Below are 26,377 nucleotides of genomic sequence, written 5' to 3'. Positions count from 1 at the left end.
TTTAAAGTAATGCAATGCTACCAAATATTTTTATAATGCCTTCTCCCTCTTCCTCTGCTTCTTCAATTTGCTGAGTTTGCAAATATGACTTTAATATGAATGCAATGGTGCCAAGTAGTTTTATAACGCTTTCTCCTTTTAAATTTCTGAACTGAGAGATCTCGTTATACTGACTGCTTTGAACACCTGTCTTGTTCAATATAATCATGTAAAGATAAGACCGTTTCTCCTACCTTTGGTTCAGGTGCCAAATCAATTAGACAGGAAATGGTTTTGTAGAGAATCTCCTTCTAAAAGACAGATTTCTATTTCAAGGAAAATGACAGCAAAATTAACCTAAGTGCAGATTATTTTTTTAACCTCAAAACTTAAAAAGAATCTCAAATCTGAATGGGGATATTTTTGCCATTACATATACTTAACTTCAATAAATGAAACCTTGAACTCCAACAAGCATAATTAAACCACATTTTATTGCAAATAAAAAATACAGAAACATTTATTTAAAATTCATAAACCTTTAAAAATGAACAGTACGTATAAACATTTGAAAAATAGAAAATTGCAAGACTATAGAGTTTATTCAAAACAGTCAAGTGTTCTTAAGTACGTATCTTCATATGTATTCCTACAAATCACGTTTCCACAAAGTTTTGTTAGAAGGTGACAATTGCATTTTCAGTTCAGTTTTATGGGCTGTAAGGAAAAATATTTTTGTTGGATTCATTTTGTTTTGGTGTTGAGACAGTTACAATGATGGAGTTCATATTCTCCTGGATTATTTAAAACAAGCTAATGTGACACGACTTAAGATGAAGACTGTATGAAAATTGGCGACTAACGGTGTTTATCTAGTAATAAGACTATAAGAATCAAAATGTTGATTCAAAGAGAACTAAATTCTATTAAGTGCCTCACACATCAAGCATGATACAGGATACCTTCCATGTATGTCATTTAGTACTCTTAAAGGTGTTAATTGCATGCTGCTAAATCTAAAGACTTTTAAGAACATTCTCTGCAATCTGAACTAAAAGTGACCATTGACCTAAGAATAAAATTATGACCATTGACCTAATGTTGAAAATTAAAATAAAACCATGATATTCACAGAATTAGGGAAAGCTTTCAATCTGGCTGTGTGAAGACAGCTTTGTAACCCCTAATAGCCCATATGCAGATATTCACATAATAAATCTTAAGATATCTATGTGAGATAAAGACGTATCTATGTGAGTTAAGACTAACATAGTCTGAATACAGGGATCCAGCATTTTCTTCCTCCTTAGATAATATCTTCCTATTTGGGAAAAATTATTGTTTTATTTATTTATTTATTTTTATTATGAGTTTTAGATTTACGATAACACTTTGGCTTTTCAATGCATATACCCAGTAGGGATTTTTAGATTTTTAAAAATATTTCATTGTTTCTCTAACATGTTTCAACTTGTTAAATCTTTCTCAGCCTTTCTCCTGGGCATATATGTCAACACTGGTTCATTTTCCAATCCAGGATACACATGAGTTCTTGTGTTCCACGAACCTTTAGCCTGGGCTCAATATACCAAGGGCAAAGCTTTGTAATAGGTGACATTTAAGAAATACCTGACACTGGATCTCCCTGGAGTGGAGAACCACCACAGTCTCAGGTTGGATGCCATTAATTTCCTCACTATGAAAGTGTCCTGGAGGAATCAGTAAAAGTTTTCAATAGAAAAAAAAAAAAACTTAAAAGAATTCCTATCATTTTTAAACACTACCTTTTCCAAAAACACTTTTCCTACAAACTTGAGTTCATAGCTTATATATCTGATATACAATTAAAGTGAAACGGCAATCAGCAGAGTAAACACATACTTGACCTGAGGTATCAACCCATGTATCTTTCATGGATTATCAATTTTCAAAAATGAGAACGCACTGAAGTGCACTCAACACCGAGCTGTGCTGGAAGAGACGTTGACAGCCCTTTGCAACTTCACGGTCATCTCAGGACATCCCTGGGAACATCAGTCAGAGCTCAACAGAACTGGGAAATGCTAAGGTCAGTTTAACAGGATTCTTGATAATAGAATTTACTATTATTACCTGGAATGGACTTGAGCTAGATTACAAACAAGCAAAACTAATAACATCTTATATTGGAACAGAAACATTAAATCAACTTGAAGAGTTTTTTGTTTTTGTTTTTGCCTTAATGTTGTAACTTTTTGGCTAGGATTTTTGTTTTAACAGAAATAAGTTTGGCCTGGAAATATGTAATTTCTTTCTCATGAAATCAGTGAGTGGTAAGTGTCCACAAACATTAAAGCCCGCCAACAATGTTATTCCTGCTGCACTTGGAGACGGTAAAATTATATGTGAAAGCTATTTTCCTGTAGCATTCCCTGAGGCCTCAATATTTTGTATTCTAGGAAGTAAACGTTCCTTCCTATTCTCCCAAAATGCTTATCAATAAAACATATGGAGAATATAGTCAGGATGAAATTCAACAGAAAAAGACAATCTGCCACTTATTGTGGTAGGATATGTATAATTTTAAAACGGTTAGTGACTAACTAGAATTTCCTTAATAAACGTGAAAAGTGCCAAATTCCAAGAGAACAATTATGATAACTCATTCAGGTTTTGGCAAAGATTTTTCTAATTGTTTCCAAACAGTCTGTGAAAAACTTAACCCTTTGGGGATTAGACATTTGAGAAAAATTGAAGTGTACAATATAATCTTAAAGTAATGTGCCAGTTATTTTTACAAAAGTCTCTCTGTCAACAGGAAAAATGGCCTTTGGTGTAACAGAGAAAGGGACAAAGTGAATATAAGGAACTCCAAACATGAAATCACTTGGACTTCTCCAGAAACTCAATTTTGTCTTACATTGCTCAGGTCTGAGTTAAAAGAAGCCTTGAATGTAATCCATTTGCCTTTGTTTTTGTGAAAACAACAAAAAAACCCCACTGTGTTTCATTTAACTATTTCTCTCCCTCCTCCACTCTTTTCTTTTGAATTGGTAATAAACTTTTCTCATATGGCAATAAATTACAATTCATAAGTCCTTCATGGGCTGTGTGTCCTGCACATTCTAGTCCACCAAGGAGCAGATTTCCAAGGCAGGCCTAATTTTTTTTTTTAATGCTCTATCTACTCTTTAGCTATCTAGTTTAGAAAGAAGGACATTATAGAAGGTGGGGGGGAAGCATCAATAATCTCACTTCTCAGTTTTAATAATTTGAGACGATGACTCATCAGAGAATGATGGTTGATGCTCTATTTATCAGCACACAGTTAAGTTTATCTATGAATTACTAAGAATAGCAGCCAAAGAAATGAAGAGCCACCTGGCAGAGGCTAAAATATTATGACCAGAAGAGATTACTCAGAGACTCCTGTAACTCTTTAACTTCTTTTGTGCTTAGGGAATATTTCAGGTTTGTAGACATGCGAAACAGTAGAGGTCTTCTGGAGAAGGATCCAAACCTTGATTTTGAAATTTGATGGCCAAAAAGGAAGGCATTTTTGGGGGTAGGGGTGGGGGTTCACATCTAGATTATTAGTTAGAACTTTAAAAATGCCAGCTCTCCTAATATTTCTTCAAGAAATCAGATATTCCTTGTTCTCTCCAAGTATCTTATATTGGTTCAAATTCAAGGTTTCTAGAGACTTTGATCATCAGTCCTACTAAACAAGGTAATGTCATCACTGAATCCTGGGGTAGAACATTCTGTGTTCTCTAGTAAGACATATTTGTCTTCATTACCATTCAGAGAAAGGACTTCTTTCTGAGTAGTGGATGTCAGGTCACTCCAGGTAATGTCAGTGTGTTTAAAAGCATGTAGAAGGAAGATGCCATTGATAATGGTGAAGAATCCACTCAGGGTCCCGATGATATCTCCGGCTTTCATGCCGTACCATTCTTGGAATAAGATGACAGAGCAAGTTACTACCATGGATGTGAAAAATACGTAATAAATGGGAGTCACAAGAGCTGTATTAAAGGTGTCCAGTGCCTTGTTGAGATAGTTAATCTGTGTCATCACCGAAAGCACAAGTACGGCCAGCAAAACAAAGACCAGAGGATGCTTGTAAATTGGCTTCCATTCCAATAGTTCCTTAATGGCAATTCCCAGGCCCTTGACAGAAGAAACTGAAAATGCTCCAATCAATGAACAGATTGAAATGTAGACCAATATATTGGTCTGTCCCTTCTTGGGAGCCACGATCAAAATCAGCACTAACGAGATCACAGTTATGATCACAGCAAAGGAAATAAATCCTGTTTGGAAGAGAAAAGAATTAGACTTCAGAAAATGCTAATAGGATCCTATCTTTGAGAAATCTTGTTAGTCATGAGTTTAGAAGCGTAGGTGTTTCAGGAAGGGAAGTGAGATTAAATTAGAACAACAAAAACAAAACAACATTTTACTGCATGGCTCTCTGTATTTTACAATGGACTTTCACAAACATATCATTTGAATTTCACAGATAACACCGTGGCAGGTATCATCCGAATGACTTTTTTTTTAAGATTTTATTTATTTATTTATTTATTTATTTATTTATTTATTTATTTATTTATTTATGAGAGATCCAGAGAGAGAGAGAGGCAGAGACACAGGCAGAGGGAGAAGCAGGCTTCCCATGAGGAACCTGATGTGGACCCGATCAGGTGGATCCCAGGACCCTGGGATCACCACCTGAGCCAAAGGCAGATGCTCAACCACTGAGCTACCCAGGTGTCCCTGAATGACTTTATTTTCAGAGGGGGAAAGTGGCCAAAGTTTGGGTTGGAGTACATGCTTTTGCCTCTCTTAGTCCCATCTCCTTTTATTGTGTAGAGGACGCGCATGGATAGAATGCTAAGTTGTGTGTCACCTTTACACAAGACTTGTAATCCAGTCAAACCTTACTGCATCTCACAACCCACAACAGGGCCTGAAGAGAGCTTTTTACAGTATTATTACAAATTCATTTGATGAGGAGAGAAAGTGGAATAGAATCAGAGTGTTTCTTTTGGTTGAATCACAGACCTGGGTCTCTCAATTTCATTTCCATTTCATGCAAAGAAGTGACTTCCTCTTCTTGTGGGGCATGGATAACCATCACAGTTGACCCCAATATACTTAGTATGCAGCCTATTTTCCCATGAATGTTCAAGTGCTCATTTAAAAAGTAGGAAGACAATATTGCACTGTTGGGAGAAGAAAATAAAATCACTCTTATTTAATCAACATTGGATTCCATAGCAGCTCGGAAGTCACACTGTGGTACTGGCCACTCTACCCCAGTTGCCAATCAACTGATCGGAATATGCCCCAGGATGCTGAAAAACCTAATTAGTCTTAATACTCAGAAATGGTCAATTAAATCTGCTTAATTGCTTTTCTATCAAAAGAGTTTTAACAGACATTCTGTACCCATGGCATCTTCCCAAGAGAGGTCCCACTCAATTAACTTCCAGTTTCCCCATCTTCTCCCATAAACCCAAGCAAAATGGAAGATCTTTTACATCTTACTGGCATGACTGAGAATCTGTGTGTTCATGAAAGCTTCAAAGGAAGATACATGTCTAAAGAAGAGTCACTCTGCTCAGGGCTGATCTTTAGCTAGTATGTAAGGCACTACCATGCAGGTTGTCAAAATATTGAAGTATTTCCTTACCAGCTGCTACTGCCCTGATACCTACATTTATCCAATAGTCCCCACTACTGTGCCATGGCCCCAGGAAGTTCTGTTGGCACCACCATGGACTCCAGACTATGCTATCCTGCTGTTCTTCCAAATAGGTTTGCTGTGGCTCCCGCACACCAGCCTCCTTCCCTTGATGCCCTGGCACTCCCACCAGGGTATTACCTATGCCAATGTGCACCTGAGACCGTGGTCCATTACCTGGGACCTTCTTAGAGTCATCCTCATGTGGCCACTTGTAAGGACACTAGCCTCAGCCAAAACACCGCTATTACTAAGAGTTCTGGTTCCACGCATAGTGCTATGCTAGTGGAACCTAGTGTTCTAGGTGTGCTGACTCATTTATTTCTCACAAGAGTCCTACAAAGAAGGTGAAGACGGTTGGCCTGGTCATAGGCTTTCTACTACAGGTGGATAATGAATGAAGACAAAAGAGATAGAAAAACACAATGAATAACACAGTCGCTCAGTTCTAAGCGTTCATGTGCCCATTGAACACATTCATTTGGGATCATAATAAAGACAACTAAAAAAAATGGGATCTGCACTCTATGAATATGAAAATTATTCCTGTTTCCAGGGCTAAAAGAAACGAAAAGGTCTCCAAACATAACTATCCAGCAAATAATGAAAGACTTTAAGTGAAAGTTGAAATTTAACCCAAACACTATGCTTTTCAAAGTCCTCTGATCACTATGGTCGTTAACCACTATGACGACAGAAAGGACTGAATGGACTGTGGTCATGTGTTCAGATGAGAGAGAGAAAAACCCACTAGACTTAGTTGAATAAACACAAACATAACACATGATTACTTTATGTTAGCAGGAAGCCAGGACCACTCTCACAGGTTTTCTAAATAACAATGACACAATTTATTCCCCGCTCCTACCGCTCTTTCTTGTGTCTTCTCAAATGAGTTGCATGATATTTTGAGATACGCTCAGCAACGTATTTCTTGTGGTTTAAATTCATCATGGCCCTGACATCTCTGCAGAAGCCGAGCTCTTTTCTCACGTACCTTATGAGCACACTCAGAGCCCCCAGCGGGGTGACCAAGGTGGCAGGTGCAAAAGCATAAGCTGCAAAATTCGCCGCTTCTCCGGCTCCCACTGGAAAGCAAGCCATGGTAGTCATGTGAGAGATGGACTTGTCAGGAAAGAAAAATGAATGACATAGGCAAAGTGGTGGACTTCTGTTCCAAAGATACTGACGGGGCCACTAAAAGGAACCATTTGACGTTGTTTGTCATGGAGGGTAGGGGAGGATTGGCACTAAGGGATGTAGCTAAACGGTGATTACCTGGTGATAGGAACTCAGCTGATGCAAAAAGGGGTGACAGATGAATACACGCTGTAAGTGACTTCTAGTAGAGATTTAGTTATGTCGCAACCAAAACCGTATTTGGTCACTTCTACAGAATCTAATTAGAGGTAGTTTGGGCCTAAGCAAAGAACTATTCTATTTGCTCAAGCATACCTGCTGGCAAATTAGAATGCTTTGCACAGATCTACTGACCTGGCAGGGGATAGCCAGAAATGCCTACCACAGGCCCAGGCAGCCGAGCGCCTCTGAACTGTAGATGATCCAGAAGCACCTTAATGTGCTTAGAAGTATCAAGGAGATCCAAAGGGCTGTTTTAAAGTCATAAGGATGAGCTCCTGCGATCTTTGTCTTTTCTGAGGAACTCTAGACTTTGGTGAGATGATTTCTAGAGGGAAACTCCAAGGACAGGACTCTTGTCTTGGAGCTAAATTATTCTTATGGGTCACAACTGTACATTTGCCCACAGAATGTAGTATTTCATGAGGGCAACCTATGCCAAGAAGACACTAACATTGTAGAGAGAGCTTCTGGGACAGATAAAAGACACCAGAATATTTTTTCTTTTTCCCTCTGGTTGCTATGCTCCCCAGCCTTCCCTCTCCCCCGGCCAAATCTGCAGGAGTACTCAGGTTTAGGGAAAATATCATGAAACAGATAGAAGATTCCAGAACAGAACAATTGGGAGACTGCTCTTCTAAGACGAGTCATGGCAATTTTCTTCAAATATGAACCTATCTTGAATACTTGATATTATTTATATTTTTATCTCTACAGACAGCTTTCCAGGAAAATATTAATTTCAGGATTGAAGTGCTGTATGTTTGTCACTAGGCAAAATCTCTAATGTCGTAGACTTCTGCTATTTCTCGCTTCAATACTAGCATGAACTTTGTACATGATGAGAATAAAACTGTAAATGGAGCCACATAACATTCTCCTTAGATCTTCATCCTATTGTGCGGGTAGAGGGTGGGGAGACACAAGAAGGAGAGAGAGAAAAGGAGAAAAAAGAAATCATCCAAAATATCTATCGGGAATCTTCTCAGTACATTCCCTGTCAATTTTTATTCCGATGAAGTAAGAAAACAGAAAACACCTAAACAACTGAAAGGGCTATACAGGTTTAAATCTAAATATTTTTATTTATCATCTTTTTAGATTCTAACATTAAAGTCATCCAATTCTGTTGCACAAGAGGACCACACAAGTCCTGAACTGTTTCAGTTGGTGTGGGAATCAATGAGAGTCGGAAGGCTTCATGCTGCAGAGGGAGTCAGGTAGTGGGTGGTGAGGTTAAACTATAGTTTATGAGCTCCTGTCTTTGGGATTTAAGAAAAATCAGGGGAGTTAGGGGAGGAGACAGAAATCTGCAAAAATGCCTGGGAGAGAGAGAACACTGTCTTCCCTTTGCACGCCATCTGAGCATTCATAGAGTGGTCTCCATCCAACAGTCTCATATAGTCCTCAGGGCAAGTCTGGGAGGAGGGAGCGCTGACAACCTTCATCTTCTCTCCATTTGTTCGGAGCTAAGCAGCCAGAGGGGACTTTAATATACCCATGTTTTGGTCCTGACCAGGAAAATGTACCATTCCTCAGAAGACATGCAGCAAGAATAGTCACAGATTCGAATTAAGAGCAGGGAAATGTGGGAAGAAGGCATTTTCCTCAATTGCTCTGGGGAGGAAGACCGAAGGAGAAGTGGGTGATAAGATATTTTAAATGTTAACTTTTCCCCTTGCATTCCAAGGCAGTGTCGAGAACATGGAGGTGCAGCAAGAAAAGAGGAGGAATTAATTCTAAAAATATATGACTTATTTTATATGTAAGATATTATACCCACACAAAAATTTCTAGACTTTCATGCCATCCTTCCTAGGAAGATAATCAATCTTGAACAATCCAGGGTGATTTATGTATCAATTTTCCAAGCACACGCTATTCTCACCAGTAAGGACTTACTTGAGAGTAATCCTGCCCACCAGAGCCATTCCTTGAGGTAAGAATGTCCACCTTGTCCTAAGAAAATAATAAAAATTACAATTAAGTTCTAAACTGGAGGGAGAATGCTCGCAAAACTGATCACTAGGAGAGGGCGTGGAATATGGTTGGAGAAGCCAATACTTAAATGTGGAGCCACTTTCAGGCAGTGTTGAGCCTGAAAAGGCCCATCAGGTGACCCACCTCAGGACATCCACAGGCCCCACGTGACCATTGGGCTACTTACAACTAAGCACAGTTAACCAAAAACGAGAGAATTCCACACGTCCCCATATCTTCTCATCTTCCCCCCTTAAAAACAGGCCCTCTCCCCGCCCCCCACTACCTCATGGCAGACAGCCTCTCCTCTGCTGTCCTGCCCGCTGCTCCCTTGAGATGTATTTAATAAACTTCTGTCTCCTTTGTTCTGCTTCAGGTGGATCCTTTCACCTCCCACACCATTGGCTTCCACCCTATCATTGCCCCACATCTGGGGGCCCCATCTGATCGAGAGACACGCCATTCAGACCCCACATTAAGGCCAACTCAGTAAAGCTAGTCTTCAGCTTACTTACTTGGCCATTTCTAAAGATCTTGGACTGCTTTCTACAGAAAGTTAAGTTTTTTCATTTGCAAGAAAATTTTATTTAATCACTAGGCTTACCATATTTATGCCAGCCACAGGTGTGGACACAGAATATCATACTTTATTTCAGCTACAGTTAAAATTAAATACAGAAACCCATAAATTGTAAATTATATCGGTACCTAATGAGGACCTCAAAGGGAAGAAGAAGATAGTTGACATAAGAGCTCTTGAGATTTTGGATAGTCAACCAGAGAATAACCAGCTTTAGCCAGCTGGACTCTCCTTATTCCTTACCTTGGTTGGCATTATGAAATTGAGTTTCTCTCTAATCCACTGACAAGGACAAAAAGGCAAAAAGGTTTCCTGAGGTATTTAAAGAGTTATATTCTCTGGACTGTAATCTGTGACCTAAAGTCATTGTTATGTTTGCCATAGGAAATGGAATTTTCTCACCAATTTTAATACACTCAATCCTATGTATTTGACCTCTCTGATTTTGTTATAATTAAACTAAACAGGATGTATTAGCGGTGAAGATTATCTTGCAAAGTGTTTATTTAGGATTTTCTTCTTACAGAATGTGCAAATGATTAAAATGGAGTATGAGTATTACAATTTCACAATCTGTCTTTAAAAAACTTGATGTATCATAAATAGTTTCTCATGTCCTTAATGGTTGAATGTTATTTCAAAATCTAGTATATCATTATTTACTTAACCTGTGTGCAGCTACACACATACACACACATGCACACTGTCTACATTTGTTCTCGTTATATAAAAACCTTAAATAAATATTCTGGTGTGTAACTATAGGTGGCATCCTTGTTCACATCTTAAGATAAATTTCCAGAAGTGGAATTAGTAGGTTATAAGACATTGACATTTTTAAGCTTTACCATATTGCTCTTAGGAAAGTTTGTACCCATTTATACTGCCTTCAGCAATGTTTGGGAAGGCGAATTATTTCCCAAAGTCCCTTACCAATATAGGGCCTTTTAAAGAAAAAGCAAAACTTTATGAAAATGGTAGGCTACAGGGGTGCCTGAGTGGCTGAGCTGGTTAAGCGTACAAGCATCTGACTCCTGATTTCAGCTGGGGTCACGATCTCAGGATCATGATCGGCTCTGTGCTGGGTGTGAAGCCTGCTTAAGATTCTCTCTCTCTCCCTCTGTCCCTGCCCTCACTTTCCCTAAAAAAAAAAAAAAGAAAAGAAAAAGAAAAAGAAAAAAGGAAAAAAAAGAAAAAAATAGTAGACAACAACCCCAGGAGCTCATTGTTATATGACGGTATGTCTTTTTGGTACTAGTAAAATAACAATTATTTATATATGTTTATTGGCCACTTGTATTTCTTATTTTGTGGGTTTCTTGTTTATGTATTTGCCTGTTTTATCTTAGGGTACTAATCTTTTTCTTATCAACTATGGTCACTCTTTATATGCTGTGCTGTGGGTCTTAATATCCTTTGTCATATATTTTGGAAACACCCCCCCCCCCATATATATCATATGTCATTTGCTTTTTGGTTTCAGTTAAGGTGTTTCCATGTAGGATTTTTTTTTTTATCAATCCAGATAGTCTCTTCCTTTATACAGAATAGATTCTTCCTTTATCTGAATGCTTAGAAAGACCTTCTTTTAGTTTTTTTGAGAAAAATCATTTCATTTTAAGTTCCTGAATGGTAAGAAGTAGAACTCTTTACATTTTTTTCCTCTAATTTTTGCCAATTGTCTTAACACTTGTGATTGAATAATCCATCCTTTCTCCAGTGGATTGAAATGCCGCTTTCAAAAATTGCATATTAAATTGTTATATATACTTGGCAATTGTCTTTCACTATTTTGTTTATCTTTTTTAGTGCCAGTACCAAACTGTTTCAATTAAGATAGCATTATAGTATGTTTTATTTCTGATAGTGCAAATCTCCTCCAATAGTACTTTTATACATTTGTTTGCAACTTGTAGTCATTTTTCTATATGAACCTTTGAATAATACTTAGCTCTTTTATGATATTCTTGAAAAGAATGAACAGAATCTCAGAGGAAAGAGTTCAGTTCCCAAGAAACAGTGAGAGCTTAACAAAGTAAACCTTTATCTGGAATACATATGCATTAAGGTGGGACTGTGGAAACAACGCACTGAAGATTTACAGTGACACCTGGAAGTTCCTTCTAATGTGCATATAAATACAATCATGGAAGATTTTTGTATTACCTGTTTCATGGCCTTAGGGATTTAACGAACCAAATGAAAACTGATGAATCTGTTCACATCCCATCCTTTATATCTAGGTAAGATAAAATCTATTCTCATTTTCAAGGTGGAACTTTACACGTCCATACTTCTTAAGCCACGTTTAAAGAAATCATCTCTTAACTATTCTTGAATGTTTGCCTTGATGCACAGAAAGCTTTTTAAAAAATAGACACTGGGGGTGCTTGGGTGGCTCAGTGGTTGAGCATCTGCCTTTGGCTCCGGTCATGATCCTGGGATCCTGGGATCGAGTACCGCATGGGACGGTGGGGCGGGGTGGGGGGAGGGGGACTGCTTCTCCCTCTGCCGGTGTCTCTGCCTCTCTCTGTGTCTTTCATGAATAAATAAATAAAATCTTTAAAAAAAAATAGACACAGTAAGGACTTTTGTTTACATGGTCATGCACTGATGCTTAGATGTTCTAATATCTAATATGGCCACAGTGGTCTTGATAGCCAAAGTCATTTTTTTCCCACCTTAGGAACCTACACCAAAACAACCCTATGGAGAGATGTCAAGCTACTGTGTGTGTGAATGAACATTCTGTTTTGTTTCACACCTGGATGCTGGATATCTATCTTGGATTGTATATTGTGTTTGTGTATTCATGCTTTGATTCATTGTAACTTCTCATGTTTCATGTTATACAATTGATTTGCATTGAACATAAGCTGTAAATAAAAAGAAATGTCTGAAAGAGAAAAAAATACAGGAGAGTAGCCCTCATGTTAAGTATTCTGATGAACAAAAAATAAAAAAGGGAGATAAGGAAACTTTTAGAGGTTATATATGTTTATTATCTTGATTATGGTGATGGTATCATGGGTATGTCCTTATGTCCAAGCTCCTCAAATTGTATATGATAAACATGTGAAATATTTATGACTATACATTAATAAAATGGAAAAAAAAGAATGAGTAGAAATTCATGGTTAATGAAAGGGAGTCAAACTGAGTTACTCAGCAGCATGTGAACTGTCACTATAAATAGCAACCTAATTCTATTGCTATCCATTTATTGATTTAAGAAATATTTATTGGGTCCCATGGAAAAGGTTCTTGCTCTTGTGCATCTACTATCAATAAACAAATAATAAATGTACAGTGACAGGTTATTTCGGGTACCATGAAGGAAACCCCTAGAGCCATGATAGAGAGTAACGGGGATGGTGGTGAGGGGCACCTCCCCAGAGAGGAAGACCAGCGAAGGTGATGATACCTAAGCTGAAGTCTGAAGGATGAGTTAGCCAAAGGAAGGCAGGGAGAAGAGAGTTCCAGACAAAGGGAAAGGACCTTGAGGCGACAAAGAACTCAGTCTACTCCAGGAACCACAGAAAAGTAGGTAACAGGGAGGGTAGCAGAGGACACAGCTGGAGAGGTTGCAAGGGCCATGCTGCACAGACTGTTGAAGGCTGTTAGGGTTTTATTCTGAGTGCAAAGAAAAGCCACCGACGTTTTAAGCAGGAAGGCAGCGTCTGACCTTGAACACTGAAAACTGCACGCAAAAGCTATGAAAGAAGAACTCATACCACACTCTAAACCTCTGGAAACAGGAACTTCAGTTTCACCCGAAAGGAGCCCCAGCTGGCTCAATCCTGGAAGCTGCAGGGCAGATTTGCTAAGCACAGAGACAGGCCTGAGAGAGAGACAGTAAAGCATTATTACGGTAGCACTGAGGTCTCACAACAGGATTATTTGTGCAGTTGCTGCCGAGGCCTGACTTGGCTAGTTGCATCCGTTTCTTACCGGCTCTGGTAACGCCCTTCTTGGCCAGTTGCAAAAGGCCCTTCTTTTTCAGTATGAAGCTGGAGCCAATAAAAATACTGGAACTTACTGCCAGCCCCAGGCCTACATACAGACTGTACTTGTTTTCTACTTTTGCAGAAATGCCCAAGTTGCTTATGCTGGAGTTCAGGTCCTCGTAGAGGATGGGAGAAGCCACCGGCTGTGACACATTGGTGATCTCACACCAGGCCTGGGAGGAGTTGGGGCAGACCAGAGACAGCACGTAGCCTGGAAAAAAGGGAAAGAAGGAAACATCAACAAACACAAAAGAAAGATACACTGAATGTACTCCTTTTCTGCAAGAAAGAAACCTGAGTGGACAGTACTGACACCGCTTAACCACGTGGAGGAAAGTTCTCAGCCAGCGGTCCACACGCCTGTGGACATGTCCAGTTTGGTTCACACAGGTTCTTTTTTTTTTTTTTTTAAAGATTTATTTATTTATTTTTATTTATGATAGACACAGAGAGAGAGAGAAAGAGGCAGAGACACAGGAGGAGGGAGAAGCAGGCCCCATGCCGGGAGCCTGACATGGGACTTGATCCCGGGACTCCAGGATCACGCCCTGGGCCAAAGGCAGGCCCCAAACCGCTGAGCCACCCAGGGATCCCCTCACACAGGTTCTTAAAAGCGTTTGAGAAATTGTTCAGTTGTCATCATTTCAAAATGAGAGATTTCACCTGAAAGTCTCCCTTCCTCTTATAAATTGGAGAATCTGGCCTTACTTGCTTGACTCTTTGTTCCAGCAAAACAGCAACGTATGAGAGTAGCAAGAGTAGCATGTAGCTGTCTACACCTGAAGTGGGCTCAGCTAATTCATCACAGCCCCCGAGACCCACCTCCGGCCTTCACATGATCTGCACAGCTCCAGGAAAGTAGTGTTCGTGATGCCTGAGTGTAGGGCCAGGCATGGCAATCCACCGGTGGGCATGTAACAGAAGATTTAGCTAACCCATCTGGTGGGGTGATAGTGCATTTCAGAAGATGTGTTTAAAAGGGGGTTTGGGGAAAAAAAGTGGGTTTGGTTTCCGTACCACTTTCCCTGAAAAGAATGATTTTTTTAGCTTTCCAAATCTGCCTTCTAAACAAAATAAAATCCAGTAAAAAGAAAAAAAAAAAAAAAGAATTAAACATCGGTAGGCTTTTCTTAGACCAAGACTCAAATAAACATATAAATCTACTGAACCAGACCCATTATTATAAAGGCCTTGGAATTTTACATCTAAACCCCTAAAACGCAAAATGAACCCACTGTAGACAATATAAGGAACTTTTAAATCTGTTCTCCACTTGAAAAGGTAGCTGTCAACAAGGTGATATTGTGACTAGATTTTCTGACCCTCTTCTCAACTTTTTTCTTCCCCTTTTATTTTTTAAAGTTTTGTTTAAATTCAATTAATTAACATATAGTGTATCATGGGTTCTGGAGATAGAGTTTAGTGACGCATCAGTTGCATATAACACCCAGTGCTCATTTCATGGAGTGCCCTCCTTAAAGCCCATCACCCAATTACTCCATCCCTCCCTCTACCTCCCCTCCAGCAACCCCCAGTTTGTTTCCTATAGCTAAGAGTCTCTTATGGATTGTCTCTCTCTCTGGTTTTGTCTTATTTCATTTTTCCCTCCCTTCCCCTATGATCCTTTGTTTTGTTTCTTAAACTCCACATATGAGTGAGATCATATGATAATTGTCTTTCTGTTTGACTTATTTCACTTAGCAAATACTTTCTGGTTCTATTAATGTTGTTGCCAATGGTAAGATTTCATTTTTCTTAATGGCTGAGTAATATTCTTTTGTATATATATAGACACCACATCTTCTTTACCCATTCATCTGTTGATGGACATCTGGGCTCCTTCCATAGTCTGGCTACTGTGGACATTGCTGCTATGAACATTGGGGTGCAGGTGACCCTTCAGATCACTACATTTGTATCATTTAGATAAATACCTTGTAGTGCAATTGCTAGGTCATAGGGTATTTATTTTTAACTCTTTGGGGAATGGCCATACTGTTTTCCACAGTGGCTGCACCAGTTTGTATTCCCACCAATAGTGTAAGAGGGTTCCCCTTTCTTTGCATCCTCTCCAACATTTGTTGCTTCCTGACTTGCTAATTTTAGCCATTCTCACTGGTCTGAGGTGGTATCTCATTCTGGTTTTGATCTATATTTCCCTGATGCTGAGCATTTTTTCACGTATCTGTTGGCCATTTGTATGTCTTCTTTGGAGAAGTGTCTATTCATGTCTTCTGCCCATTTCTTGACTGGATTATTTGTTTTTGGGGGGGTTGAGCTTGATAAGTGCTTTATAGATCTGGATACTAGCCCTTTATCTGATAAAACATTTGCAAATATCTTCTTCTATTCTGTAGGTTTTCTTTTGGCTTTATCAACTGTTTCCTTTGATGTACAAAAAGCTTTTTATCTTGATGAAGTCCCAATATCCATTTCCTTTACTTTTCTATTTTTAAAGATTTGTTTACTTATTTTACAGAGAGAGAAAGCATGAGTGGGAGGGGCAGAGAGAGAGGAAGAGAGACTCTCAAGCAGACTCCGAGCTCAGCATGAAGCCCAACACAAGGCTCAATCTCATGATCCTGAGATCATGACCTGAGCCAAAATCAATTGTTGGATGCTCAACCAACTGCACTACCTGGGTGTCCCATTATTTTATTTCAAGTATAATTAACATACGTGTTACATTAATTCATTTTTTTCTTTTTCTTTTTAGTTTTATTTTTTCTTTGAAAAAGCACATTTTCCCACTCTGAATTATTCTAAACAAAAAAGGCAAAGAATAATGAATCAACTCCAATTTTAGAATGCAATGAAAAAAATTAGTTTTACATCTCAAAAATCCTAAGAAGGCATATGATCAACAAAAGATAGTTTGATCAAATGATATCTTAGGGACAAAGTTTTGGTAACTGGACCTATGCCTCCCTGGCAAAATATTATGCAGTTATCTGAATTTACCACTTACAAAGTTAAGAAACAATGATAAAGTTCAGGTCCCTAAAAAGGTAAAATAATTGAATTCAAGCTTTTCATGATTATTATTTCACTTATTTCGATAAATTGAAAATGAATCAACTTTGTTTCAAAGGTACAGAAGAAACTCTAAGTCAAAACTTCTAAATATTCCAAGGAGAATTATGTGACTTTAGGGATATTCAGTAACATTGAGGGATCTCCAGGCAGGTTGTTTTAATAAGAATTGCTGCAAATTTTCAAATAAGCCAGCCCTTAGCAATCGTGTTCCTGTCACTGTCCAGCTCATCTAAACCCAAGAATGGATTTTCATAGTAAGAATTTCCATTACATTCATTCCTGAGAAAACATCTGACTTGACCTGCTAGTGAATTCCATGACTGCACTGGTGTTACTTATTATGTATTTAACATAACCATTCCAAAACTCCATCTCTGAAAACAGTGTGGGAAGGTCTCATTCCAGTGGAACAATATTCTTTCTAGGCTGTTGACATAGCAAACTATTTCCAACCTTTCAGGGGGTGTGGGGGCAGAGGGTGATAAGGGAAAGCAAATAATCTTTGTTGGATTTTGTAAGTTCCTATTGCAAACAGTAGCTATTAATGCTGTAAGTTTTATGGCAGGAAAAATAATAAAAATTGTATCAAGTTTTTGACCTTAGAACTTAAATTGTTTTATGTTCTGGGTGACTGTTGAGGAGTGGTGCTACAGCAGATGTGACTGAAGGAGGGAGTGGGGGAGACAAGGATGGGTTGGGGCCGTGGAATGGGAGGCCAGATACAAACCGATGGGTGAAGTAGAATGTGTGCACAGGGTTTCAGAGGAATCGGGAGATAGTGGAGTTGGCTTCTTAAGATTCTAGTAAGCAAAGTTATTATCCAGGGAGTTTAAACTTTATTCAACATAGAGAAAATCTATTACTATTACATTCATTATATATATATTTTTACATTCACTATATTTTATTTTAATAGACACTATAATAGCCCTCCAAGTGGCTGTCCCAACTTATACTCCTGCCACCAGGGAGCAAGTATGACTTCTTTGGTATAGTTATTATTAGTTTTTCTAAATATTGAGTAATTAAAAAAATATTGAGTAATTAATATTTAGGAAGTATGTGTCAGTTATAAAGAAACATAATTCAATATACACCAATGTGTCAACCACCTAGTTTAAGAAATAAAATATTACCTTTCAGAAGTAATAACTATCCTGATTTCCTGCATAAGATCCCTTTTCTTAAAAAAAAATGATTTCCCTTTTATGGCTATATCTTTAAATAATTGTTTAGTTTTGCTCCTGCACTTTATAAAATGTAAATTATACAGTATGTATTCTTTGGGGGGGGGGCTTGCTTGTTTTTGAGATTTATCACTGTTGATGCATGTGGCTGTAGGATTTGTTTTTGCCCACTGTTCTACAGAGCTCCACTGGATGATGATCTCACAACTGATTTTCCTATTTTACAATTGGTGGATATCTGAGTAATGTACGATGTTCTTATTCTCACAAGGAGCACTGCTAACATTCTTCGTTATGATGAAACACATGCACTAATGATACTTGACAGTTTTTGACTCCATAAAAACAGTAGCTTCGTTTGAACTTAATACATATCGTCCATATAAAAGGCCTTGCCTCACCTTGAGCTCTGTTACTATCTATAATCATGGACAAGTTGAATATTTCTTCTTGATTTCAGTTTCCTCATCTCTGAAATAAGGGAGTTTGACTCAGTGATTCCATTGATGCCTTCTATAATTCTGTGATTTGATCATGTGCTATCTCTGTTCCCAGAGTAATTTACTTACAATCCCAGTGGCTCATAAATGTTGCTGATACACCAGATTTAAACTCATGGGCACTTGTAGTTGAAAGACGTTTTAAAGAAACTGATGCCAAGATATTAAGTGACTTGCCAAAGCCCTATAATTGTCAAAATCACAGCCAAGCAGCAACCCAATTCCCAGGCCAGTATTCTTTTTATGTCAGAAAGGTAAAAACATAAAGTACAAATAAAGTCAGTTAAAAGTCATTACTAATGTTTATACAAAGATGAAATACTTTGAATAATTTTTTTCAAGTACGATTTGCCTATAGAGAGAGAATAATAATTTTTTTTCAGTTTATTACATACGGTAGGAAAGCTGACTCCTAAGAAGTCAATGATGGCATAAACTTGCATTTTTAACCACTGCAAGATATTTCCAGTTTGAGGAAACCATTGTCTCATCATCTATTTTACGTTTTTGTTTAATTTGTTATTCAGCAAATAGTTACTCCCTTACCCCTCCTGATGTGGGCAGACTATTCTTTCCCCTGATGTCAAGGCTGAAAGTGAGTTGGTGGCCAATGGGACAGCCACAGAGGTGATAGGAGGACAGGCTTCACATGCACTTATGTACTTATATTTACTCTCTTGTGCCTCTGTCTAGCTCAGGAATAGAGCTTCCCTAAGGAGCTGCTGCCCCTTCAGCCTGAGCTCCAGAATGAAACACATGGAGCAGATCCAAGCTCACCCCACACGAAGGAGCCCGATGCAGAGACACCCAGGTGAACCCAGGCTAGATCATTCAACCACCAGCTGACCTACAGACTCATAGGCAAGAATATATGATTGTTTTCAGCTACTGAGTTGGGGGCTGTGTATTACGTAGCTATAGCTGACTGATACACCTGCCTATTCCCATTAGCATAGGGAAAAAAATCAATGACTCTCTTTACATCTCCTGAAATGTATTCTCCAAACATCAGCCAGTGTGAATCAGATTATGTCACTCCTCTGCTTAGTTTCTTTTCATTGCAATGATAAGAAAATCTAAACTAATCCTGGCCTCTTTAAAAGCTTTCCATGAAAAATAAATAAATAAATAAAAGCTTTCCATGCGCTGAAGCTTGCTCACCTCTGACATCATATTGATACCTCTTTCTCACTCATTCTCTGAAATAACATTAGCTGTCTTCTTACTCACTAGTTCAACCATTATTGAGTATGCACTGTCTGGCATTTTCTAGAAACTGGGAATACAATGGTAAATAAAATAGAATTCCTGCTCTCATATTTATTCTAATGAGGGGAACAAAATAAACAAGTGAACTAATAACTATATAAAACGTTGAGTGCCATGGAAAGCAGTAAAAGTAGCATAAAAGAATTTTTTTTAATTAAATGGACAAACTCACTGCTATGTATAACAAAAACCCTGAGGCAAGAATGTGCTTGAGGCTGACTGGGGTGATAGCCTGAGATGAGGTCAAAGTATAGCAGGAGGCAAGATCAGGTGAAATGAATCTTTAGATTAGTAGGTCCAATCTTGTCATTTCTCCCTCTAAAATTTTACAATGGCTTCCCTTCTCATTTAGGAAAAATCTAAAACCTCCACTACAATCAAAAAGGGCCTACAGAATCCTGCCTCCAAGTATCTCTCTAACCACATTCCCTACAATTGTGGGTTTTTCTTTTTTTAATTTGCCCTGTTCCTTTCATAGGCCAAATTCCTTCTCACCTCAAAGCCTTGGTTGTTGCAGGCAGAGCTAACCCCTCCTCATTGAGTCTCTATTTATTTATTTTTAAAGATTTTACTTATTTAAGAGAGAGAGAGAGAGAGAGCGTGCGCGCGTGAGCCAGAGAGCACAAGCAGGAGGAACGGCAGAGGGAGAGGGAAAGGAGGCTCCCCAGTGAGCAGGGAACCCAAAGTGGGGCTCGATCCCAGGACCCTAGGATCATGACCTGAACTAAAGGCAGATGCTTAACATACTGAGCCACCCAGGTGTCCCATGAGTCTCACTTTAAAATGTCACTTCCTGAGGCACCTGGGTGGCTCAGTTGGCTAAACAACCGACTGTTGATTTTAGCTCAGGTCATGATCTCAGGGTCCTAGTACTGAGCCCCCTGTCAGGCTCCACACTCAAAGCCTAGTCTGCTTGAGGATTCTCTCTCTCTCCTTCTCCCGTTGCCTCTCCCTGCCGGCACTTGCAGTCTCTCTCTCAAACAAATAAATCTTAAAAAATAAATAAACAAGGTCTTACCACTATCAACATGTTTGGAAGCCAAGTATTCTAGGACTGCTGACCATCAGACTTCCTACATAAACTGCTGCTCTTTTCATACTTTACAACCTGAATATCACTAAAGTTATTCAATTGTTAAAGATAAAATAGATAAGAACTTATAAAACTCAACACCTGCAAAACAAATAATCCAGTTAAAAACAGGCAGAAGACATGAACAGACATTTCTCTGAAGAGGACATCGAGATCATCAGCAGACACATGAAAAGACGTTCATTATCACTTATCATCAGGGAAATCCAAATCAAAACTACGAGATAACACGCCTGTCAGAATGGCTAAAATCAACAACGTAAGAAACAACAGGTGTTGGCCAGGATGTGGAGAAAGGGGAACCCTCTTGCGCTGTTGGTGGGAATGCAAACTGGTGCAGCCACTGTGGAACACAGTACGGAAGTTCCTCAAAATGTAAAAAATAGAGCTACCCTACAATCCAGTATATAAATACACTAATTCAAAGGGAAACAGACACCCCTATATTTATAGCAGCATTATTTACAATAGCCAAATTATGGAAGCAGCATGAGTGACCACTGATTGATGAATGGATAGAAATGGAGCATATATATATATATATATATATATATATATATATATATATATAGTATACATATATGTGTGTGTGTATATATATGGGATATTACTCACCCGTAACAAAGAATGCAATCTTGCCATTTCCAATGACATAGATGGATCTAGAGAGCATAATGCTAAGCAAAATAAGTCAGTTGCAGAAAGGCAAATAGCATATGGTTTCACTCATATGTAGAATTTAAGCAACAAAACAAACAAGCAAAGGAGGTAAAAAGAGAAGAGAGATACACCAAGAAACAGACTTTTGGAGTGCCTGGGCGGTGGGGGGGGGGGGGGGGAGCAGCGCTCAGTCGGTTAAGCATCTCTCTTTGGCTCAGGTCATGATCATGGGGTTGTGGGATCCAGCCCCCTTGTGGGGCTTCTCACTTAGTGAGGATCTGCTTCTACCTCTCCCTCTGCTCCCTCCACCCCCCGCTCATGCTTTCTCTCTCTTTCTTTCTGCATGGGAAGCTTACTAGAGCCTAGGCCTAGACTATCTTGAGGATCCCTCCACAGCCGCACGCACGTCAGTGCCTGGCACATAGACTCCTGTCATCTGAACAAATAAATGAAAAAATCGAGGCTTTATTCCACGTCAAGCTCTGAACTATGTGCTTCATGTCATTTGACAACTGTACAAATTACTCCCATATCTCGATGAAGGCCCAAGGTTAAGTCATAGCTGAGATCGATGCCAAAGCCTAATCTCTTCCCACTGTTGATAAGGACTGTCTTTCCCACACAATTAATTATAATTAATCACAGGTATTAAGCACTGAGCCTGAGTATACCTTGTTGGAACTAAATGCATTGAGTAAAGCAGGAAAAACACTGAAGTTGGAATAAGCGAGTGTAATTCACAAAGCCTCCTTACTTACAGATCCCTGGGTAAACAGGGTGGACGGCTACCACAGTCTGACTTGCTGCTTTAGGAATTATTTAGACAAAGGTCATGCAACCTATCTAGGAAATAATTCCAGATCCAGCCGCTTTAGTAACCAGTTCCCAAACCTCAGCTTTTGAGCGGCACCTGAATTGTCCAGGCATTTTCTCCCTGTGTCCCCCACCACCCCCCGCACCGCCCTTGCTGCCAAAGTTTTGACTAGGTCACTGCCACCCCGCCCCCCAACTCTCCGGCCTCCTTTTTTTTTTTAGGCATCAAAGAACAATTGGGGCAGCCCGGGTGGCCCAGCGGTCTAGCGCCGCCTGCAGCCCAGGGCGTGACCGCGGAGACGCGGGATCGAGTCCCGCGTGGTGCTCCCTGCGCGGAGCCTGCTTCTCCCTCCTCTGCCTGGGTCTCTGCCTCTCTCTCTCTCTATGTATCTCTTATGAACAAATAAATAAAATCTTTTTTTTTTTTTTTTTAAAGAACAATCTGGAGAAGCCCAAGATGGGAGGAAACCCGGGAAGTTGCCAGCAACTCGGGAAAGGCATTCTCGCCACGCCCCTCACCCCTCCCGCTCCTGGTCCTGCACCAGGTAAATCTGAGATCCGCCCCCGCCCGGGCTCGGCGAAAACTGTCACCTCGGCTGAGACACACCCTTCCTGGCTCCCAGGGGTTCCCGCCCCTGCTCCTTCTGGCCCCCGCGCGCCTTCTGCCCTGGGACTCCAGAAAGTCCGCCTGGGTTGTAAACACCTGGCGCAGGGCAGGTGGCCTCGCCCAGCGAGTTCTCAGGACCCGGCCGCGGCCGCGCGGGCAGGAACGGACCTGCTCCTCCCCCGAACCCCTCCCCCGTCCCCATCCCCCGTCCCCCATTCCCCGTCCCCATCCCCCGTCCTCCTCCCGCGTCCCCCGTCCCCATCCCCCGTCCTCCTCCCCAGTGCCCATCCCCCGTCCCCGTCCTCCTCCCCCGTCCCCATCCCCCGTCCCCCCGCCGCTTGGTCCCTCGTCCTAAGGAGCCAAGAAGTGACCCCGCGGCGAGTCAGACGCTAGGCCAGCAGGGCGGCAAAGGTTTGCGTCTGGAGGCGCAGGAGGGATGCGGGTCCCACGCCCCTCCCCGGGAACCGTCCCCCCCCCCGACCCCGGGGCTCGCGCTCTGCCGGCCGGTGACTTCTCGCCGCGGGGGGCGGGGGGCGGGGGGCCGGAGCCAGCGTCCTTGGCAGGCGTGTCTCGGGGATCCGCCTCAGCACCCTGATGTCTCCCCGTCTGACACTCAGCACGCTGTCACTTAGAAGGGTCCACCCCCTGGGCCAGAGCGGGAGCCGCGGAAGTCGGTCTGGTTGGCGCGGGGCACCTGCGTGTGGGCACCGCCGGGTGATGCGCTACGAGTCGGGGGAGTCGGGGGAGTCGGGGGAGTCGTTCCCTTCCCTGCAGGTACCGGGACGCCCCCCCCGCCCCGCGCGGGCTCATCGCCACCCAGATGCAGGCTCCCCGGGCTCGGGGCAGACACTCACCCTCTCGGCAGGGCTCTCCAGGCGGCAGCCTCACCTGTCCCCCCATGGCCCCCAGTCGGGGCTTCTCCCAGCGGACGCTCCCTCCTCCTGCGCCTCCTCCGCCTCCTCCGCCTCCTCCGCCTCCTCCGCCTCCTCCGCCTCCTCCGCCTCCTCCGCCTCCTCCTCCCGGGGCTGCTCCGCCGGCGGCCCCGCGAGGGGGCGGAGCTGCAGGGGCCCCGACTGGGGCGCGCTGGCCCCGCCCCCGGGCAGCCTCAGCCAATGGGGTGTGGCCTCCGCGCTAGCCCCGCCCCCGAGGCCGAGGCTGGGAGGTGGGGCCGGGCGCCGGGGCGGGGCTGCAGGGCTGCGGGGGCGGGGCCGGCTGGAGACGCGCTGGGGCCGCGGAGGTCCCGGGGCCAACTCTCCCTCCCTCTAGGGCGGCCCCGGCTGGGCCCCGGCCCCTTTCTAGCTTCTCCCGCGGTCCAAAAAAGTTTTGCCGAGGCCCTGCTGCGGACGTTAGGTACGTGGCTGGCCTTTGGCTTTCTGCTCTGGGTACCATGCTAATATTGATTATTATTATTTTTAACAGATTTTGCACGCCTGTTGCAATCAGATTCTCCCCGCGATCCCTCAGCTTCAAACTCGTCCCCCAACACCTCCCCGCACTCCCTTTTTTGAAGTCATGCAGTTATTTGCAATAAATCCTAAAGCAGAGGCAATGCTCAAGTTCAAACGGCTTATTCCCACAAAGCAGTAATAGCTAACATTTCTGGTATTCTTGCCTTGCCATGCATACGTAGGCACTTTGTATTAACCCTAAATCTCACAATCTAGTCTATAAATGGCTACTTTTTGCAGATGAGGGATCAGAGGCAAAGGGAAGGTTAAGTAACTTAACCAACTAGTTAGTTTAAGCAGTAGGTCCTTATGCAAAGCGAAATGGGTATCATTCCTGCTAAAACCTTCCTGGCAGGAAGGAGGTGCCTCTGTGCTCTGGGACTTCAACAAAGGAGAAAAAAGTCTCTCCTCGGCTCACCTTGCCTTTGCTCTAGGTATAAACAGTGCTATTAACTTTATTACCTAAGAGTTTCATAGCAGCGGCCTCAATCTTGCTTTTCTTGTTCCTAGGCTGATGAAGAAGAGTTAAGAACAGTCAGTTCAACAAAACAAGGCACACACTTTTGCATGTGGATGGCTTGATGGGGAAGAAATAGCATGGGGAGAATGGGTGAAAGTTGGAAGGGAGGGAGATTTATGCCAAATTTGGATAATAAGCCTTAAAACTTGGATTTCTATTTAAACGTTTTGTTTGAACATCAAGCTTGAAAGTTTTGTCTTTATTAAAAATGATTGTTGATGATAGTAAATGTGATCTAAAATATTATTTATGATTTAGCAGTGATAGAGCATTTATGTGAGCAAGCACTATTCTAAGCACTTATAAATATTTGCTTTTTGAATCATCATTATGGATTGATACAATACGAATATTAATCCCTACTTTAGAGATAAGGAAAGAGAGGCGCATAAAAATTAACTTGTTTATGGACACCTCGCTGGCAAGTGGTGGAGCTGGGATGCTAACTAATGCTCTTAACCCATTTGCTGATTGCATTTTTTTTTAAACAAAACAAAAACAACAACACTAAAAACGTACCACCCAGATCATTTCTTCTAAGAATTGAATTCCAGTTTCTTACTTGGGTCTATTTTAGGTAGGAGGCACTTTGCTGTAATTCTTGTTTTTCATTTCTGAAAATAAGGAGAAAAACACTCAGGAAAAAATACTTAAACTGATTTAGGATCCTTGTTTTCTCAGTTTAAATGTTGCCTAGCAGAACTTTATATGGCCTATTTCTTTTTTTTTTTTTAATTTTTTATTCATTTATGATAGTCACAGAGAGAGAGCGAGAGAGAGAGGCAGAGAGAGAAGCAGGCTCCATGCACTGGGAGCCTGATGTGGGATTCGATCCCGGATCTCCAGGATCGCGCCCTGGGCCAAAGGCAGGCGCCAAACCGCTGCGCCACCCAGGGATCCCTATATGGCCTATTTCTAGATGATTTTGCATATTATGCTATTACAGCACCATAGACTGTGTTGAGTGACATTAATTTGGGGAATTTTTATTCCCAAGAAAAAGCATGGTGTTTATGTAACCCCCACCCCCCCCAAAAAAAAGACATTGAAAAATCCCCAACTGGCCCACTGGTGGGCTGGGCCAAGTCTAAGGCTGAGAATTTGTGATCCCTTATTTTTTTCTCAATTTGGAGACTCTTCCAAGTCTATTTAGAAGATTTTCAATAATTTTTAAATTTTCTTTAAAGATTTTATTTTTAAGTAATCTCTGTACCCAGTGTGAGTCTCAAACTTAAAACCCTAAGATCAAGAGTCACATGTTCTATCTACTGAGCCAGTTCAGCCCCTAGGAGATTTTCAATTTTATTAATTATTCTAAGAACCAACTCTTACTTTTATTAATTTTCTTTACGGATTTTTAAAAATTTCATTGGCTTCTGCTATTATTATGATGATGTATTCTTATTGTATTTAATATATATATTTATTATTTTATTTTTACTTCTTTCCTTTTTACACTGACTTTAACTGCTACTCTTCTAGTTTCTAGGGTGGAAACATAGATCATTGATTTTAAATCTTTATTCCTTCTAATTCAAACATTGAAAACTAATTTGCCTTCAAATACTGTTTTAGCTGTATACAACAAATTTTGATGTGTTGTGTTCT

General features: G+C 40.9%; 1 protein-coding gene and 1 long non-coding RNA gene across 3 annotated transcripts; one reads left to right on the top strand and one right to left on the bottom strand.

Annotated features, from left to right (window-relative positions):
• Window positions 1–454: 454 nt before the first annotated feature.
• Window positions 455–23,786, bottom strand: NIPAL1 (NIPA like domain containing 1). The gene is made up of 6 exons (XM_038556031.1): window positions 23,656–23,786; window positions 13,581–13,847; window positions 8,972–9,028; window positions 6,708–6,798; window positions 5,029–5,189; window positions 455–4,274 (listed from the first exon to the last, which is right to left on the bottom strand). Exons 1-6 carry the CDS (start codon window positions 23,699–23,701, stop codon window positions 3,655–3,657), a joined length of 1,242 nt encoding a protein of 413 aa, XP_038411959.1. The 5' UTR covers window positions 23,702–23,786; the 3' UTR covers window positions 455–3,654.
• On the top strand, window positions 23,428–24,993 carry LOC111098469. Of its 2 annotated transcripts, none has more exons than XR_005369006.1 (2): window positions 23,428–23,575; window positions 24,760–24,993. It is a non-coding gene; the product is annotated as an uncharacterized LOC111098469 (long non-coding RNA). The 2 variants fall into 2 exon arrangements; XR_005369007.1 differs by lacking the exon at window positions 23,428–23,575 and adding an exon at window positions 24,158–24,683.
• Window positions 24,994–26,377: the final 1,384 nt, after the last annotated feature.

This window comes from Canis lupus, chromosome 13 (assembly GCF_011100685.1).
Source record: "Canis lupus familiaris isolate Mischka breed German Shepherd chromosome 13, alternate assembly UU_Cfam_GSD_1.0, whole genome shotgun sequence".
Classification (NCBI taxonomy): Eukaryota; Metazoa; Chordata; class Mammalia; order Carnivora; family Canidae; genus Canis; species Canis lupus.
This window is presented reverse-complemented; position numbering and strand designations above follow the sequence as displayed.

Coding starts and splice junctions, on each gene's coding strand:
- NIPAL1 (XM_038556031.1), bottom strand. CDS start 23,701: ATGGGGGGACAGGTGAGGCTGCCGCCTGGAGAGCCCTGCCGAGAGG. Junction 9,029..13,580: donor GAAGGGCGTTACCAGAGCCG/GTAAGAAACGGA, acceptor TTATTTTCTTAG/GACAAGGTGGACATTCTTAC. Junction 6,799..8,971: donor GTGGGCAGGATTACTCTCAA/GTAAGTCCTTAC, acceptor CTTGCTTTCCAG/TGGGAGCCGGAGAAGCGGCG.